Source organism: Babylonia areolata, chromosome 13, assembly GCF_041734735.1.
Source record: "Babylonia areolata isolate BAREFJ2019XMU chromosome 13, ASM4173473v1, whole genome shotgun sequence".
In the NCBI taxonomy this organism is placed as follows: domain Eukaryota; kingdom Metazoa; phylum Mollusca; class Gastropoda; order Neogastropoda; family Buccinidae; genus Babylonia; species Babylonia areolata.
The window spans coordinates 17,371,849-17,389,348 of NC_134888.1; the positions used below are offsets into that span (position 1 = coordinate 17,371,849).

The following is a 17,500-nucleotide window of genomic DNA, read 5'->3' on the forward strand; positions in this document are numbered from 1 at the left end:
TCACTACTCTCCATCTCGCCAGCTCCGGTCATTAGGTGATGACCGACTCTTAAAAATTACCTCCTACAGAACCAGATCATATTGAAAACGTACTTTCTCTTTCCAGGCTTCTTCCGCATGGAACTCACTCCAGTTTCCTGTCCGTCATGCTGTTTCTTGCCCGTCTTTCAAAACCTCTTTGAAAACTCATTTATTTCCAGTCATTCAAATCAATAAATAACTCATTGTCTTCACTTTTATGTTTTGATCAAGTTAATAATTTTACTTGTATTGTTTTAACTATTTTTAAACGTACACATGTTAAAATGCCTTGAACAATCGGGATGTGCGTGCGCGTGCGCGCGCGTGCGTGTGTGTCTACATTTTGTGTGGAGTGGGTGTGGGTTTGGGGGATGGAGTTGGAACGGGATGATCTGTGCGTGCGGGTGTATTTGTGTGTTTTTAGTATTCACGCGTCATTGCATTTTTTTTTTATTGTAAACGCCAAGGGCTTTTGTATTATTAGATTGGGCGTACCAAAGGTTATTACTATTATTATTCTTATTATCCTTATTAGTGTGTCTCTCTCTCTGTGTGTGTGTGTGTGTGTGTGTGTGTGCATTCATATTAGCTCTGCCTTTTTCGTGCTCTGTCTTGTGGTGATGTCAGCTTGCATCTGGAGTGTATTACATCACCTATTTACATAACGAAAAAAATGTAGACTTCCACATAAAGGTATCTCCAATTGGCTCACATAAGAAAACACCCTCAGTTTTGTCCTTGTATCATTTTTCTCTCTTTTTTTTCATTTATTTTTTTTCCGACCTGTCTTTGTCTTTCATGTATTGTGTTTGCTGTGCTTATTTTTGTCTCTCTTTGTCTTTTATGCAGTTTGTGATTACGAAGGACCGAGTCCAGAATATGCAAAATGTATTTTCTATGCCTCTCTTTTACATATTTTATGTGTCTTATTACAGATCATATTATTTTTGTTTCATTTTTGCATTGATTTTATGTGATGTATTGTATCAGCATTGTATAGTATTAAGTTATGTGCATTGTAAAAAGAAATTAAATGAATGAATAAAAAAAAAAAAACATTTTTGAAAAAGAAAACGAAAACAACACTGCAATCTTGCCTCCACGTTTGAGAATCATATGCTGTAAATGGATTCCCACTGCAGTATGGAAACCATTGATCATACAGCTCTCGCCTCGCTGTTGACGCAACTGTACGCTTAAGTCGTGAGAGGTACTGTTCATGGAAATGTCCTTTTCTCCTTATAGGAGAACCTTTATGAGAATGTCTCTTGCTCTTTATCAGAAAACTTGTATGAAAACATTTATTGCTCTTCACAAAGAAACAAACACTTTTAAATATACATCTGTTGCTCTTTGTAAGAAAACTGTTATGAACATATATGGTACTCTTTATAAGAAAACTGCTATGAAAATATGTTGCTCTTTATTAGGAAAAAATGAAATGATGAAAGAAATAAAGACATACCATGATGAGCTGCTCCAGTAACTATTACAATCAGCAGTGGTTGATGAGCACGCACAGACAGACAGACAGACAGACAGACACACACACACACACACACACACACACACACACACACAGAACACTGAACACTTTAATGTCAATAGCTTTACAGCCCTGATGACACGAGGGTTCATAATACAAATAACAACATGCATCAATAGTAATAATATTGATGAAAAACAAAACCAAAAAGAAATCAATCAATCTGTGCAACAAAATGCAGTTCGACCATCCATTCAAAGTAATGTGATGTAGAGAGAAATAAAAAACAAAAACATATATAAATGTATAACAAAAATATTTTCCATATGAGAATGACAACACATATTTCAATTTTCACAATGAACAACACCTGATACTATTTTATTATTGCTGTTTTTTTCGTCGCATGTTATTCGCTTCGGCAATATATTTTGCAGGTGACTGTAGTGAAGTTTCCTGATTTAAATTAAGCACTCCAAAAATATTTTCATTCTTTGCTAAATTTATTTTAAATACAACACATTTTTCTCGAATATCGTCATAAGTTTTACAACTAAACAAAAAATGTAATTAATCCTCCCTTAAATGACCGCACATCGGATAAGGGAAGAGTAACGAGGGCTCAGTTTGAAACCACTTTTCATAAGCATTCAACCCAATCGTTCTCGATCTAGATCTGGCGAGACTTGTTCGGTGCCACTTGTTTGTCACGACTGTGATATATTTTTCTGTTTGCAATATACTTTTAAAACTATAAAGCCATCTATATTTCTCGGTGCTTTCCATTTTTACAGTGCCAGTTCTGTTTATTTGAAACAATTAGCCTATCTTTGAATTCTGAAACAAATCCTTCTACACATCCAACTCCCTGACACATCCACACAATCCCAAATCCATTTACAGTTAATGTCTTCTTTACAAGATATACCCAGTTTTTCCTTCTCTCTCCCATGTTCATTTACTAACATTTCACACGCCTGCTTACATAATTTCGATGTGGGTAGCCTTATTAATTTTAACCAATATTTTATACATTTCACACATGATTTAATATATAAATGGGTATCTACCACTTTCTCATATAATACAGTATTTGAAGCATGTAATGGAACATTTGAAAAAAACGTTTAATAGCTAATGTATGTACTTTTTCTAAATCTTTGATATCAGAAAGTCCCCAAATTTCGGCGCCGTATGTTATCATTGGTTCTATTTGAGTATCAAAAAGTTTCCAAAATATGAATGAAACTATCGAGCCTAATTTACGTAAACACCTTAAGATTTCTATAACCCCCTTCTTCCCCTTCCTACAGATCTCTGCTACTGTCCTCGTCAAATTCAGCTTAGTTGTAAAAATCATACCGAGATATTTATAAGCATTAGTTACCTTCACTTCTTCAGTTCCATAATACCATCTTTCATATCCAGATAGGTCACCACCTTTTCGAAACACAACTACATTTGTTTTCTCACGATTAACTTTTAAAAATAATCTGTCTGCTTCTTGCTTTAATATGTTCAGCTGATTTTGAAGTCCTATGGCCGTGTCAGACAAAAGAATTACATCATCTGCAAATAACATGAGAAACAGTTCAACAGCCCCAGGGATCATTTGAATCCCATGTCTTCCTTTTTTCGTTATCTCTCCTGCCAGTTCATTAATAAAGAACGAAAACATCATAGGGCTCAACAGACATCCTTGTTTTACGCCACGCGGGGCAATCAGATACATCTGAATATACACCCTTATCACGCACACACGCTAAAACTGAATCATACACACCACGCAGTGCCATATAAAGCTTACCATCAACACCAGTTTTACGTAACACATTCCATAAACGATTTCGACTCACAGAGTCGAAGGCCTTCTGAAAATCTACAAAAGCAACATACAATTTTGTATAAAGAGAAAGAGAGAGAGAGAGAGAGAGAGAGAGAGAGTCATCTTACGTCATCAATCGGCAACGCAAGGCAGCATGTCACAGCACACAAGATCAAACTTCCAGCTTGGTTCATCTTCATCGCTTCCACTTTTGACTTCAGCAACAACAGCACGTTCCCGTCTTCTCTCTCTCTCTCTCTGTCCCCCACTGAATCTCTCTGTGTGCACCTCTCTCTCCCTCTTTCTCTGTCCCTGTCTCTCTCTGTCCCTCTCGCTTGTTGGCGTTTCCTTGTGGCTTTGCCATAAACGTGCTCGTCTACATATGTGGGCATGTCAAAAATGCACACCAGTGACCTTTTTCCACTTCTTGTTTTTTGTTTGTTTGTCACCTCCCCCGCCCCTTAACCACAGCTCTCTCTCTCTCTCTCTCTCTCTCTCTCTCTCTCATCTCATCTCATCTCCCCCCCCCTCTCTCTCTCTCACAGGAAGTAGAACAAACATGGATTGTTCGTGAAGCGAGCAGAAATTGCAGTACAGCAGTTACACTGTGATGTTCGTCGCGTGCTATTTACTGGCGCTGTTGAGCAATGCTGTGCTTGCAGGAAATCCCAGACCAAATGAACTGAAGTGGGTGGGCTGGTGGGTGCTGGACACGACAAGGAAGCCGAGGTCCAAGGGTTCGAGTCCCCACCACCTGAGTGGTGGGCTGGGTGCTAGTCTTTCGGATGAAACGCTAAACGGGCGGATGTCCCGTGTGCAGCATGCACTTAGTGCACGTAAAAGAACCCACGGGATCAATAAGGCTGTCCCTGGCCAAAATTATACAGAAAAAAAATCCATTTGGATAGCAAAACAAATAAACCTGAAGATAAACAGACATTCGTGCAATATATATGTATACACACGGGGACGAGAAACCGTGGTATCGTATGCAACGGTATGCTGTCGCGCGCACGTAAAAGAACCATGGGGAAAAAGGGTTGTGCTGGCAAACTCCTTTCGAAAAATTCATTTTGATAGTATAAGTGTGGTGCGTCCGTCGGGATCGACGAGGACCATCTAGTCATCCTGGGGGTGGGTGGGTTGGGCTCTGTGGGTGCGCAGATGACTGGTCAGGCCAATCCGCGCCCGGAAGGTTCTGACGCAGTGTGGACAAGGGGATGGTGGCGGCTGTCGGGGACTTGCTGGCACTGCTTTTCCTGGCCTGTCTGCGTTGCTCTGCTGCAGCGATTCTGTTGGCCTCACAGGATTTGGCGCCTTTGTGGACAGCTGAACGCCACTTTGGTCTGTCCATTGCATTCAGCTCCCATGTGTCGTGGGTGATGTTGAAGGCCTTCAGAGAAGCTTTCAGAGTGTCTTTGAAGCGCTTCTTTTGGCCTCCATGGGAGCGCTTGTCATGTTGGAGTTCGCCGAACAGCAGTTTCTTTGGGAGCCGGTGGTCTGGCATGCGAACTACATGGCCTGCCCAGCGCAGCTGGGCCTGCATCAAGATGGTGTAGATGCTTGGCATTTTGCATGACTGAGCACCTCTGTTTCAGGGATATTCTCTTGCTACTTTATGCCGAGAAGTTTTCTGAGGCTGGTGGTGTGGAAGTGGTTCAGCTTTTTGGCGTGGCGTTTGTAGACCGTCCATGATTCACATCCATAGAGCAGTGTGGTGAGAACTATGGCCTTGTATACTTTGAACTTCGTCTCCAGGGTGATGCCTCTCCTGTTCCAAACGTTCTTATGGAGTCTGCCGCTGGCTTTGGCGAGTCTGGCATTCACCTCGTCGTCGATGACAACTGTGCGAGAGAGTGTACTGCCCAGGTATGTGAACTTGTCCACCGCATTCAGTTGCCCGTTGATGAAGATGTTTGGTTCAACGTAAGGCTTTCCTGTAGCTGGCTGGTGCATCACCTCAGTCTTCTTTGTGCTGATTGTGAGGCCAAAGTTGTCACAGGCAGCAGAGAACTTGTCGACGCTGTGTTGCATGTCAGCTTCGGAGGCAGCATTAAGAGCGCAGTCATCAGCAAACAGGAAGTCGTTGATGGTGTCTGTCCTCACATTGGTTTTTGCTTGAAGCCTCCTGAGGTTGAAGAGTGAGCCATCTGTGCAGTACCTGATGCCAATGCCTACGTCAGCGTCTCTGAAGGCATCTGTCAGCATGGCTGAAAACATGAGTCTGAACAGGGTGGGGGCAAGAACACACTCTTGCTTGACTCCGTTGGAGACAGGGAATGGGTCTGAAGTCTCTCCGTTGTCTTGGACTCGGGACAGCATCCCATCGTGTAGTTGCCGTATGATGGTGGTGAACTTTCTGGGACATTCGTACTTCGCCATGATTCTCCAAAGGCCATCTCTGCTAACAGTATCGAAGGCCTTGGTCAGATCGACATAGGTGGAGTAAAGGTCGGCGTTCTGTTCCTGACACTTCTCCTGGAGCTGCCTGGCAGCAAACACCATGTCAATAGTCCCACGTTCTTTCCGGAAGCCACAGTGGCTCTCTGGTAGGAGACCTTGCTCAAGGTGCGCTATGAGACGGTTGAGTAGCACTCTGGCCACAGTCTTGCCTGCAACGGACAGCAGGGATATTCCACGATGGTTGTCACAGGCCTGACGATTTCCTTTGCGCTTGTACAGGTGTATGATGGAAGCGTCTTTGAAGTCCTGTGGAACTGCCTCATGCTGCCAGATGAGCTGGAATAGCTGATGAAACTTCTCAGTCAGCGCCATACCACCTTCTTTGTAGACTTCAGCTGGAATGGAGTCTGAGCCAGGGGCTTTGCCACTGGATAGCAGACGGGTAGCTTTCTGGGTCTCCTCCAAAGTTGGAATGGCATCCAACGACTCACTGACTGGCACCTGGGGGAGTTGGTCGATGGCTTCATCATTGATGGTGGAAGGGCGGTTCAGTACGCTGTCAAAGTGTTCAGCCCATCTCTCAAGGATCCCGTCCTTGTCAGTGATTAGGGTAGAACCATCAGCACTGAGGAGTGGAGCAGATCCGAAGGTGGTGGGACCGTAGACTTCTTTCAGGCCGTTATAGAAGTTCTTCGTGTCGTTCCTGTCTGCAAAGCCCTGGATCTCATCAGCTTTGTTGCTCAACCAGGAATCCTGCATCTGCCGCAGCTTCAGCTGGTTGGTGCTGCGTGCGCTCTTCAGTATGTCTTTCTTTGACTGTGACTTGGGATCTTCAATGTGGGCTCTGTAGGCTTGGCGTTTGTCTTCCAGCAGCTGCTTGATCTCAGTGCAGTTCGCATCAAACCAGTCTTTGTGCTTCCTGGCAGAAGGCCCAAGGCACTCCATGGCAGTGTTGTACACCGTCTCATGCAGTGCGCCCCATGCTGCCTCCACATTCTGGTTGTCCAGCATGGTGGACTCAAGGCGTTCCTCCAGGGTGTCAGCAAAGCTCTGCTTGATGTTGCCTAGCTCCAGCTTGTTGACATTCAGGCGTTTGGGTGCTTTCATGCCCTGAGGCCGTCTCTTGGGCTGGATGCGGAGGTTGAGTTTGGAGATGATAAGGCGGTGGTCTGTCCAGCACTCGGCGCCGCACATGGCCCTCGTGACTCGTACGTCCTGCCTGTCCCTCTTCCTGACGATGACAAAGTCGATGAGATGCCAATGGCCAGAGCGAGGATGCATCCATGACGTCCTGTTACGGGTAGGGAGGCAGAAGACGGTGTTTGTGATAAGGAGGTCGTGCTCGGCACATGTCTGGAGAAGTAGTTGACCATTGCTGTTACAGTTACCAACCCCATGCTTCCCAATAACGCCTTCCCAGGAGGTGCTGTCACAGCCAACTCTCGCGTTAAAGTCACCAAGAATAATGAGCTTGTCTGCCTTGGGAACAGTGGTGATGACAGCGTTCAGGTCCTCGTAGAACTTGTCCTTGATCTCATCCGGGTTGGTCATGGTGGGCGCGTAGGCGCTGACAATGGTGGCAAACTTCTTCCCGTTGCATAAAGGGAGTTTCATCGTCATCAGGCGATCGTTCACTCCTTTCGGGGGGCCAGCCAGCTTGCCAACGAGGGTTGTCTTCACTGCAAAGCCAACTCCAGCCTCACGTCTCTCTTCAGGTCCGCGACCACTCCAAAAGAAGGTGTAGCCTACGCCTCGCTCACAGAGTTCGCCTTCTTCTGCCAGTCTGGTCTCACTTAAGGCAGTGATGTCGATGTTGTACCTGGCTAGTTCACTCGCAATGAGTGCTGTGCGTCTCTGTGGTCTGTCCGAGTCGCCTCTGTCCAGAAGCGTACACACGTTCCATGTGGCAGTGGTCAGTGGAGTGCTCCTTGTTTTCTTCTTTCTTTCCTTTGTGTGTCGACCGCTTCAGTAGGGTCCCCGTCAGCCGTGGTATGCTGACTAGGGTGGTGTGGAGCAGGCAATATTTAGGGCACCTTTTCTAGCCCCTTCCTCATGCCATGGAGATGAGCAGTGCTGTCCTGAAGAGGGCTGCTCAGTCGCTCAGGGGGCTGCCGATCTCCACCGCTGCTCCAGTCGGTGAAAAACGACCCTATGGCCTGAGCCGCCTGTGTGCAGGTCCGCGGCTACGACTGCCAGTGTACCCACACCTGTCGCTTCGTCGCTCGCCTGTCGCCACAGGGTTTGGGGAAAATGATGGTATGGGATGAAGGATGACTGATGACTTGCGCGATGACTTTGTTTATAGTGAGGAGGAGTTGCGCACCGTCGACCTCACTCTTTTGTCCGAGACCGTCTGTATCCAGTGGTAAGACTAAGTCAGGACGACTGGAGATGGAAACGGATGCAGTGGATGACCAGAATGTCCTATATGTCTCATCCTGCCCTCAGCACTCCACAGTGCTCTGCTGCAACCGCCTTCCTCTCCGTTGAACCATGATGGTTTCTTCCGCAGAGTCCGCCGGATCCAGTCTTCACATGCTTGGGTAAACAAGCCCTAACTCACCGAGGGTTTGAGACCCGTCGGCTACCCTCACCTAGTTTAGCCAGCCTATCAAAGCCGTTGCCCGGGGGTTGGGCGCTGCCGCATGCTAGCAGCTTCTAGGACCCATAAGTGAGAACTGGGTGCCGGTGGGGACCAACAGAGGACGAACCACTCCCGGAAGAGCCTGACAAGCCCCCCCTCCTTTGTATAAGTAGTACACTATTGAAATCTGTTGTGATAAAAAAAGCATTGCTATGAAATATAATACAAAACAGCACAGCACAGCACAGTACAACACAATACAAAACACACCACAACACAGCACAGCACAGCACAGCACACCAAAACTCAATACAATACACTACAATACAGGTGATTCTAAGCAAATGACACTGTATATATTCATTCAATCATATTTAGTTAAGTCTTTTGTGCCGTACCCCCTATTAGAACCACTCGGGACACGGCTACAAAAGACTTAACTAAATATGATTGAATGAATTAAAGGATAGACAAGATCCCACGCACAGGCCAGGAACATATAGAAACGTCGCCCCATCAAGATGGCTTCAACCGACTTCCTGCCCAAACTCCCGACGCTATCCGGTGAGGAAGGCAGCAGTGAGGTCGACGACTTCATCAGTGAGGCCAGACTGATTCTCCAGCTACAGCCCCTGGATGACGCGACAGCCTCTCTCTGGCTGATATCAGCCCTTGCAGGCCGATGTCGCCAGCAGATCGTCAGGCTGCCAGCGACACAAGTGGACACCCCAGCCAAGATCCTTCGCATCATTGAAGAGAACTGGGGAGATCAGCGAGATGCCACAGAGCTTGCCACCACCTTCTTCAACAGGCAGCAGCAGCCCAAGGAGACGGTGACCAACTACGCATCACATCTTCGGTACCTGTGGACCAAGGTCAACAGGGCTGAAGATGGGGTGATCCAGGTGCCAGCGACCATCCTCCGCGACGCCTTCGCCAGAGGCCTTCAGCCAGCCGCACTCAGGCACGATGTCAGGCGTTTCATCCGTGACCACCCTGACACCACCTTCGAGGCAGCAAAGAAGGAGGCCCTGCGATGGCTGTGGGAGGACAGCCACACCTACAATACCTGCCCCGGCATAGACAACACCACTGTTGTCCACCTGGAAGCTCAGCTGGCCACACTCGCAGCTGAGAACACCAGCCTGCGATGTCAGCTGCAGTCCTCCATGCCAACACAACGCCTACATCCTCCAGGGCCAGCCCTCCATCCTCATGGCTGTGCTGCTGACCACACCCCAGACCCTCCACACTGTGTCTGGTGTGAGAGGTCTGGCCACACAGAGCACCAGTGTCGGCACAAGCGGCGCTACATTAAGGAGGACAGGCAATCAAAGGCTGTAGACAGACAACCAGTCACATCTAAGGGGAGACGACTGACCACACATGCGGTCAACAAGCAGCATGTCACTGCCAACAAGACACCTCCCCCCAGCCAACTGCACTTGCGACCCAAGCTGCCACCAGAAGAGCTGCGCAGACTTCAGCTTGCTGACCCCACCATTGGGCCAGTCCTGTCTGCATGGCCAGCCACGCCAGCCCTCAGCTCCAACTGGCAGACCAGTGTGCTGACCCAGCAGCATGACAGACTGATCTGCAGGAAGGGTGTCCTGCATCGACGGGTGATGGACCCTAAGCTTGGGGCGTCTGAGCAGCTAGTGCTTCCCAGCAAGCTCCGCCCCCAGGTCCTGTCATCCATACAATACCGCACGGGGCACCAAGGCTTCCAGCAGGCTGCAGAGATGCTGCGACCCCAGGTCTACTGGCCTGGCATGTACCGCGACCTGGAGCAACACTTCTCCAGTGGCCCATCCAGCAGCAACACCACCCAGCCTGCCTGCATCCAGACCCAGTCATTGGAAACCAGGTCAGTCTCTTCCTCTGCAGCAGCACCAAGAAACCGCAGACGCAGACGGAGGCACCACAGCACCACACCTAACGCTGTGGTCCCACAGGTGTCCCCACCTGTAGTCAGCCCAACTCAGCGGAGGCATGAACAACCGCCTTCTGTCACGCCTACAGACCCGGTCCCACTGCACCACCAGGGCGACAAAGTGTCTGACACTGACACTGACGCTGATGCTGACAGTGGTGTGTGGCTGACCATGCCCATACCAAGACCCAGGACATCAACCCTGCGAGCTGTACCAGAGCCGCCTCCACTACCACCAGATCCTGCACCTAGGCGCTCCACACGACTGGCAACCAGGGCACCACTGACTGTGTGAGGAGACTGATGTCAAACATTTAACAGCCAGAACAGTGACACTGCAAAACACTCATGTTTCTTATTTTTTTCATTCTTGCTGAACTGAGGCAATGCTGATTTTGTTTTTCCTGTTCCTGTTCATGCTGTAATTTTCTTTTCATTTTCAGATATTTCTACACTAATTCATGTTTCATGTTATTTTATTTCTCTTCTTGCTTAATTTAACCTGTGATCTAGCTTGTCACAAGGTCTTAGCAATGCAAAGTATGTTTATAATCTATGCTTTTATACATGTATGCTACTCAACATGCGCGTCTGACAGTGATATGATAGATAGACTGATAGGCACATAAATGAATGCTTTCCATCTTCATAGTGTATTTACCAAATTGGGACCCCTTCTCAAAATCAAACTGTTCAAAGTTAAGTTAGGATGCATTCGACTAAGTCCAAACTCTTAACTTAACCTGGCTAAAGCCATTTTGAATATAGAAGTAGGGTATTGTTCCTAAGAAGGTTGCAGTCATTCACTTAGCTATCAGTTATCAGCTAAATTATCTCCCTTACCTGCCCAATAATTCTTGTTTGATGCTCAGCTAAGTCTGCTCACAAGAATTACTTTTAATTAACCATCGCGGACGATGGTTTTCAAAAGATGGGGGGAGGTGTGACCAAGCGCGCTATGCTTGCTCCAACACTATTCACGCACAAGCCAGAGCAGACGACGTTTTCACTTCTAACCCTTGCACAGAATATGTGACGTAACTCTGCTTACATCATTTTGTCCTGGCCAGACCACCTGCTGACTGCTCGAGCAGTGTCGCGTCGCGATACGTCATTGGCTGAGAAGAAACTTGTGTTTCTGTGCCACAGTATTTAATTAATAGCTCTTTTGTCAGATCAGTAAACTACTAGTATTATATACTGGCAGAATCGTCTTAATTCCATCTTTAAATCTATTCCATTTATGTTCGCCTACGTGAAACTGATTTAACGCAGTTTGTAATTTTCAGCGACGAGCTCGTTAAAACTGACCCTGTTCAGGTGACTTAAATTAAGATTATAAATTCATCTTAAATAATCAACACTTCATTTTACACTCATTATAAAGTAGGCGTTGAGCTCTTTCTTTTGCAACTTATCCGACGTAAATCGGTTCAGGAATCATTTAGAAATCTATCACTGAACACCTTTAAACAAACACAATTGTCATCGGATTCTCCGTGATTAGTGACGATCTGCTTGCAAGCACACGTGACGCACTTTGCGGTCCGGTAAACTTGCATAAATTGGCACAGTGAATGATGAGTGGTCATTTCATACCTGGTCAGTCATCTGACCAGAGCCTGCTCTCTCTCTCTTGCTGTGTCGCGGGCAGTGTGTCGTGTGTGTCCCCACAACAGCTGACACCTCGCTACGTATCGCTGTAAGTACTAGTGTGTAGAATGTGTTGATTTGTAAATTGTAGTATTCGACACAGTACTTGTGTTTATATGAGTATGTTCAGTTATTGCTTTGTTCAGTTAATTCTTTGTTCAGTTATTGCTTTGACAAGTTAGTCACAGATCGGCTATGACTGATCTAAATAATTGCCATGTCGTCATCTGCATGGAGCAGTGTTCCATTTGATTCTAAACGTCACAGTCAGTGACGTCTCTCGACACAGATAGTTTGTTCCAGAATGTTCTAGTGAGTGCGTAAAGTTCATTCACCACTTAATGGTTAAGCCATTATGGTTCTTCACTTACTATCTGGTCTATCAGTTTGCCAGTATAATATCAAAGCCACTGATTCTATTATCTTGTTTATTACTTGTGTATTATTTTACATGCTGATATCAATTGTACTGTTACAGTGTTTCACTGATTCTCAGTACTCTAAGATGTGTGTAGTATTCTGCTGTTGTGATTACAAGATAGTGTTGGATTAATCGCTTCAATCACTTTAACTGCACTATTTAAATGTATTAGAAATGTCATTTGATGTCAGCGTTTGGTCTTCACACATATGCATTATGTTGTTGCGTATCCCAAACCCGAGTGATAGTCTTTCCATGTATACATGTGCTTTACTATTCACTTGTGTCGACATGTTGTGCTAATGACATTTGTTTGTGTCATTCCAGGCACTGTCTTCTCTTTTTATCTTCTTCTTAGTTCTCTTAGCATTGTCTTCTTCTCATTATTTCTTCTTCTTAGTCTTCTTCTTTTAGAATATTGTAAATAAAACAATAGAAAACCCCATTTGTGACTGGCCTCTATATGTTCCTGGCCTGTGCATGGGATCTTGTCTATCCTTTAATTCATTCAATCATATTTAGTTAAGTCTTTTGTGCCGTACCCCCTATTAGAACCACTCGGGACACGGCTACATATATATGGGAAATCATTACTTCTTCACTTTCCTAAATTACTTGATATTTCCAAAGATGCGTTGTGTTTTAGTCTTTATGTTTCTATATATGACATTTGATTATTGCCTTTGTTCACATTTCCCTTCATGAGGAGCTTAGGCTCAAAATGAATAAACCACCTGAATCTGAATCTCTTCTTCCCTTTTTCTCTCTTCCACAGTCTCGGTCTCTCGTCCCTTCCCGACTCACCAGTGGTTTTCTTATGTTATTCTGATGCTGCATGTTGTTTTTTTGGGTGTTTTTTTTTCTATATAATTTTGACAACCATTTTGCTTATGCCTGTATCATTTGATATTGTATAGGGTCTACCCTTTCTAGGACAGGGACTGGATGTTAAAAAAAAAAGTAAAAAAAGAAGATAAAGTAAGCACACATTCTTGAAAAATTCTCTCTCTCTCTCTCTCTATATATATATATCAAACACACACACACACACACACGTGAGAGCGTGCAGAAGGAGATGGAGAGAGAGAGAGAGAGAGAGAGAGAGAGAGACAGAGACAGAGACAGAGACCGACAGACAGAGATGATTTTAGTACAGAAACACTTCCATTACACATTTGAACAATATCCTGTTGCCATCACGTTTATTGAGACATTTCTCTTGCACACACACATTGAACGAACAGACAGTATTGTGTGATGAAACTCAATGAGGGAATGAACGGTCAAGTTCACAGTAAACGCCCATCCCAAACTTTGAGGTGAAATTTGCGCAAAGAGGGGTGGACGCTGACAAGGTAGTTCACGGTAAACACAATATACTGCTCCTCATCAAATCAAAGAGTGATAGTATCTGTGCCCGTGGCAGCGAAAGAACTAACTGTGACGTCCGTCATCCTGTGAGAACCTTTCTTTATAGACAGTGTCAGCTGTTCAGAATCATCTGTATTGTATTGTATTGTATCCTATTGTCTTGTATTGTATTGTGTCAGGCTGTGTTAGTTTGTCTTGTGTTGTATTGCATTGTATTGTATTGTATGATATTGTATCTGTGTTAAGTTGAGATGTGTTGTATTGTATTGTATTGTGTCGTATTGTATTGTATTGTACTGAGCTAGGTTGAGATGTGCTGAATTGTATTGTATTGAGATGTGTTACATTGTACTGTATTGTATTGTATTGTATTGAGCTGTGTTGTGTTATGTTGCGTTGCGTTGCGTTGCGTTGTGTTGTGTTGCGTTGCATTGTATCGTACTGTATGGACCAGTGTTGTGTTGTGCTGTGTTGTATTGTACTGTATTTTATAGTAATACTTTGTTTTTGGTGTCTCAACCGTTTTCTCTGTGTCAGATTCGAACTGCTATCCCCGGGGAGAGCATATTACCACAGTGCGACGCCATTCATTTTTTTTTCTGTCCCCAAGAGTACTATTTTACTATCAAAGCGATTTTTTCGACAGGATTTTGCCATGATAACCATTTTTGCCGATGGTTCTTTTACGTGCGCTAAGTGCATGCTGCTACACAGAACCAAGGAAAATCGTCTCATCCGAAAGATTAATACACACACAGACTCACACAGACACAGACATATAGGCACACAGAGAAACAAGCACAGACACACTACTCGCACGCACGCACGCACACACACACACACATCCGTCAACTAACACTTCTAGTGAATAGGCGTTAAACTGAAGATATAAACTAGAAGAAACAAAACAGAAGTACTCTTATTTCCTTCAACAAAGTATCCAAAGGATTCTGATGGGTATGGCCACACGGTCAGTTACTAAAGTAACACTTCAAGTTTACTCGTGCGGGGCGGGGGGGGGGGGGGGGAGGGTGTTGGGGGGGGGGGGGGCTCATCTGAACCCCACTCCCACCAACATTTAAACGCAGATAACCAACATTAAACACAGGTAAGCATCATTTCAGTCCAACACTTTCTCTCTCTCCACAAGTGAGTATCATGTATATGTGCGAGTATGTGAGTGTATGTGGATATGAAGTGGACCAAGTTTCAATTATTATCACACGCACACAAATAAATAAAAAATATAGGTTACTGAAGCACAAATGTCAAGAGTGAAATCTGACCAGGAGTCCTCAGGAGCAGAAAAAGAAAAAAAAATGGAAGCACTGAATTGTCTTTCTCTTTGGAACATGGAAATATCACTATCAAAACATGAAAAGGTGAAATCCTTGAAGACGCTGGCCGGCTGAAGTAGTGGTCCTCCGAACCCAGCGTCAGTAGCAACGTTGGCGGACCCGTCGCTGGTACCATGAGGCGGGTGACCGGTCTAAAAATAATGTGAGCTGGAGACCAGTGGAAAGATCCGACGTCACGAAGACAAACACTGGACAGAGCCTCTTGGTTAGAACAGCGTCCAGGAAAACTTCGACCAGACCACAAGAAAAAAGAAAAGAAAAAAAAAGCAACCACTGGCCTATGCACAGCGAGTTGTGTGAAAAAACAACAACAACAACAACTAAAGGTGCCTAACACAGAAACGAAGATACACCGAATGCTGATATTCCCATCTGGCGGACACTTGGTCGTCTACAGAGGGAAAACAGAACAAAAAAACAACCAACCAAACAATTGCAGCAGCCAAACGCCGCTCTCCTCACGACCTTCTCCAAGGACACTCTCCCCGAGATCCGTTAAACACCTACGTCATCCTACAAATACGGCATACACCAAAACTTTAAGAAAAACGTAACACATAAATTGTGTCATACAAAACCTTGTTGCACAACCATGGCACGCCTCTGGCCCTAGACCAGCTACAAAGAGAAACATGCATGATAAAAAGCCTGTGCATGAACAACAGTAACACACCTGCCTCAAAAATAAATCCCAGCGGTACACTGCACCCGCCAACATCGCCTGCCGAAAAGGGGACAATACGGACTCGAACCCCCATCCGAAAAAAACCAAAAAAACAACCAAAAAACAAAACAAAAACAAACTGCATCCTCTTGGTCGTCGTGACACACACACCACACACACACACACACACACACACCAACCAACCAAGCAAACAGACAGACTGACACTCAAAGAACAGAGATCATCTCTTAATGTCCGCAGCTGCAGGCAAAATCACCCCGTCATTACCAAAGTGAAATGACCACGAAGTTGCTTCCCTCCCCAACACCTTCTCCATGTCCCCCCCCCCCACTTCCTCCCCAACTATTACAGTTGTTCCCTGTCATATCAAGTGACCGCACACGGAAATACTGTTACCTACACAAAAAGTACCCCCGGGCGTATTTCTGTGGAGAGAGTCGTGCTATATTGTTACCCCTCTCTCTCTCTCTCTCTCTCTCTCTCTCTCTCTCTCTCTCTCTCTCTCTCTTTTCAGAAAAGCATTCAAGAATTCAAAAAACATTACCATGCACACCTTATGGACAAATATGTCAACAATCCTGCTTGACTTTATCTTATTGAATACGCATATATAGTTTAATTGTATGTCTAACCGCTATCGCACTACTTAATGATATACAACCACAATCAGTGTCCTGCATACTTTTTTGGGGGGTGGGGTGGGGGGGAGTGGCGGAGGGGGGGCGAGGGGGGCTTGGGAGGGTCTGTGTGTTTCTTTTGTTTTTTTTGGAGGGGGAGGGGTTGATCTTTTTCCTTCATAATATGATGTTTGTATCAGGATTATGTAGATGTACATGTTTAAATGTGTATGTGAATGTCATGTCTTTATTTCTTCATCTCTTTGCTACTTTGTGGATGTTTTGATTCATTTTCATTTTCCATTTGCCCTGAGGGCTGGATGAAAAAAAGCACATGTATGCTTATTCCACTTCCCTCAATAAAAATTGTTCGTTCGTTCGTTCTCTCTCTCTCTCTCTCTCTCTCTCTCTCTCTCTCTCTCTCTCTCTCTCTCTCTCTCTCTCTCTCTCTTGTTGAACATCTGTGTTAGATATTTTTTGGTTGGTTTGGTATTTATTTTTCTTTAATGTCACCCCCTTCAGTAAGGGGCTTTGGCCTTTATCTGAATAAAAAATCGTTATCGTTATCGTTATCGTTATCTCTCTCTCAAACCATTATGTCTCTCTCTCAAACCATTCATTCTCTCTCTCTCTCTCTCTCGCTCTCAAACCATTCTCTCTCTCTCTCTCTCTCTCTCTCTAACCAGTCCTCTGTCTGTCTGTCTGTCTCTCTCTTAACTCACTCAGTACGGCCAGTCCTCTCTTCTCCTCTACACAGACCCCTCGGATGTCCAGTGGGTGTCTGAATGACCCAACCTTTACCTTCCGTCGTCAAAATTGTGGTATTCTTTGTCAACATTCACGTCTTCAGTATAAGAGCCTTCCGCTTGCAATATTTTGATGATGGTAATTGGGGATAAACGCTGTTAACGTCGTCTCTTTCGCCGTTCGTATGGAGAGAGTTAATCGACTTGACCTGCATGCAACATGTGCTGATAAACGAGAACGAAGTAATGCTAACAGCTCTGTCCAAATTTCTTTCTGTGGCACTTGATCACTCACAGGCAGAAAGCACAGGAAAAGGGACAGCCAGTCGCCTATAAAAAGCAAACATAATGTGCGTAACTGTATACAGATTACCTCCTGATGATGAATTGATGGAAT

The 17,500-nt window shown here is 45.1% G+C and overlaps 1 protein-coding gene across 1 annotated transcript in view; it reads right to left on the bottom strand.

Annotated features, from left to right (window-relative positions):
• Positions 1–3,715, bottom strand: part of LOC143288858 (uncharacterized) — an 18,411-nt gene extending 14,696 nt beyond the window's left edge. The window contains exon 1 of the mRNA XM_076597510.1: positions 3,461–3,715. Coding sequence (XP_076453625.1) covers positions 3,461–3,532 — 72 coding nt within the window. The 5' untranslated portion in view covers positions 3,533–3,715. The remainder of the gene's footprint in view (positions 1–3,460) is intronic.
• Positions 3,716–17,500: the final 13,785 nt, after the last annotated feature.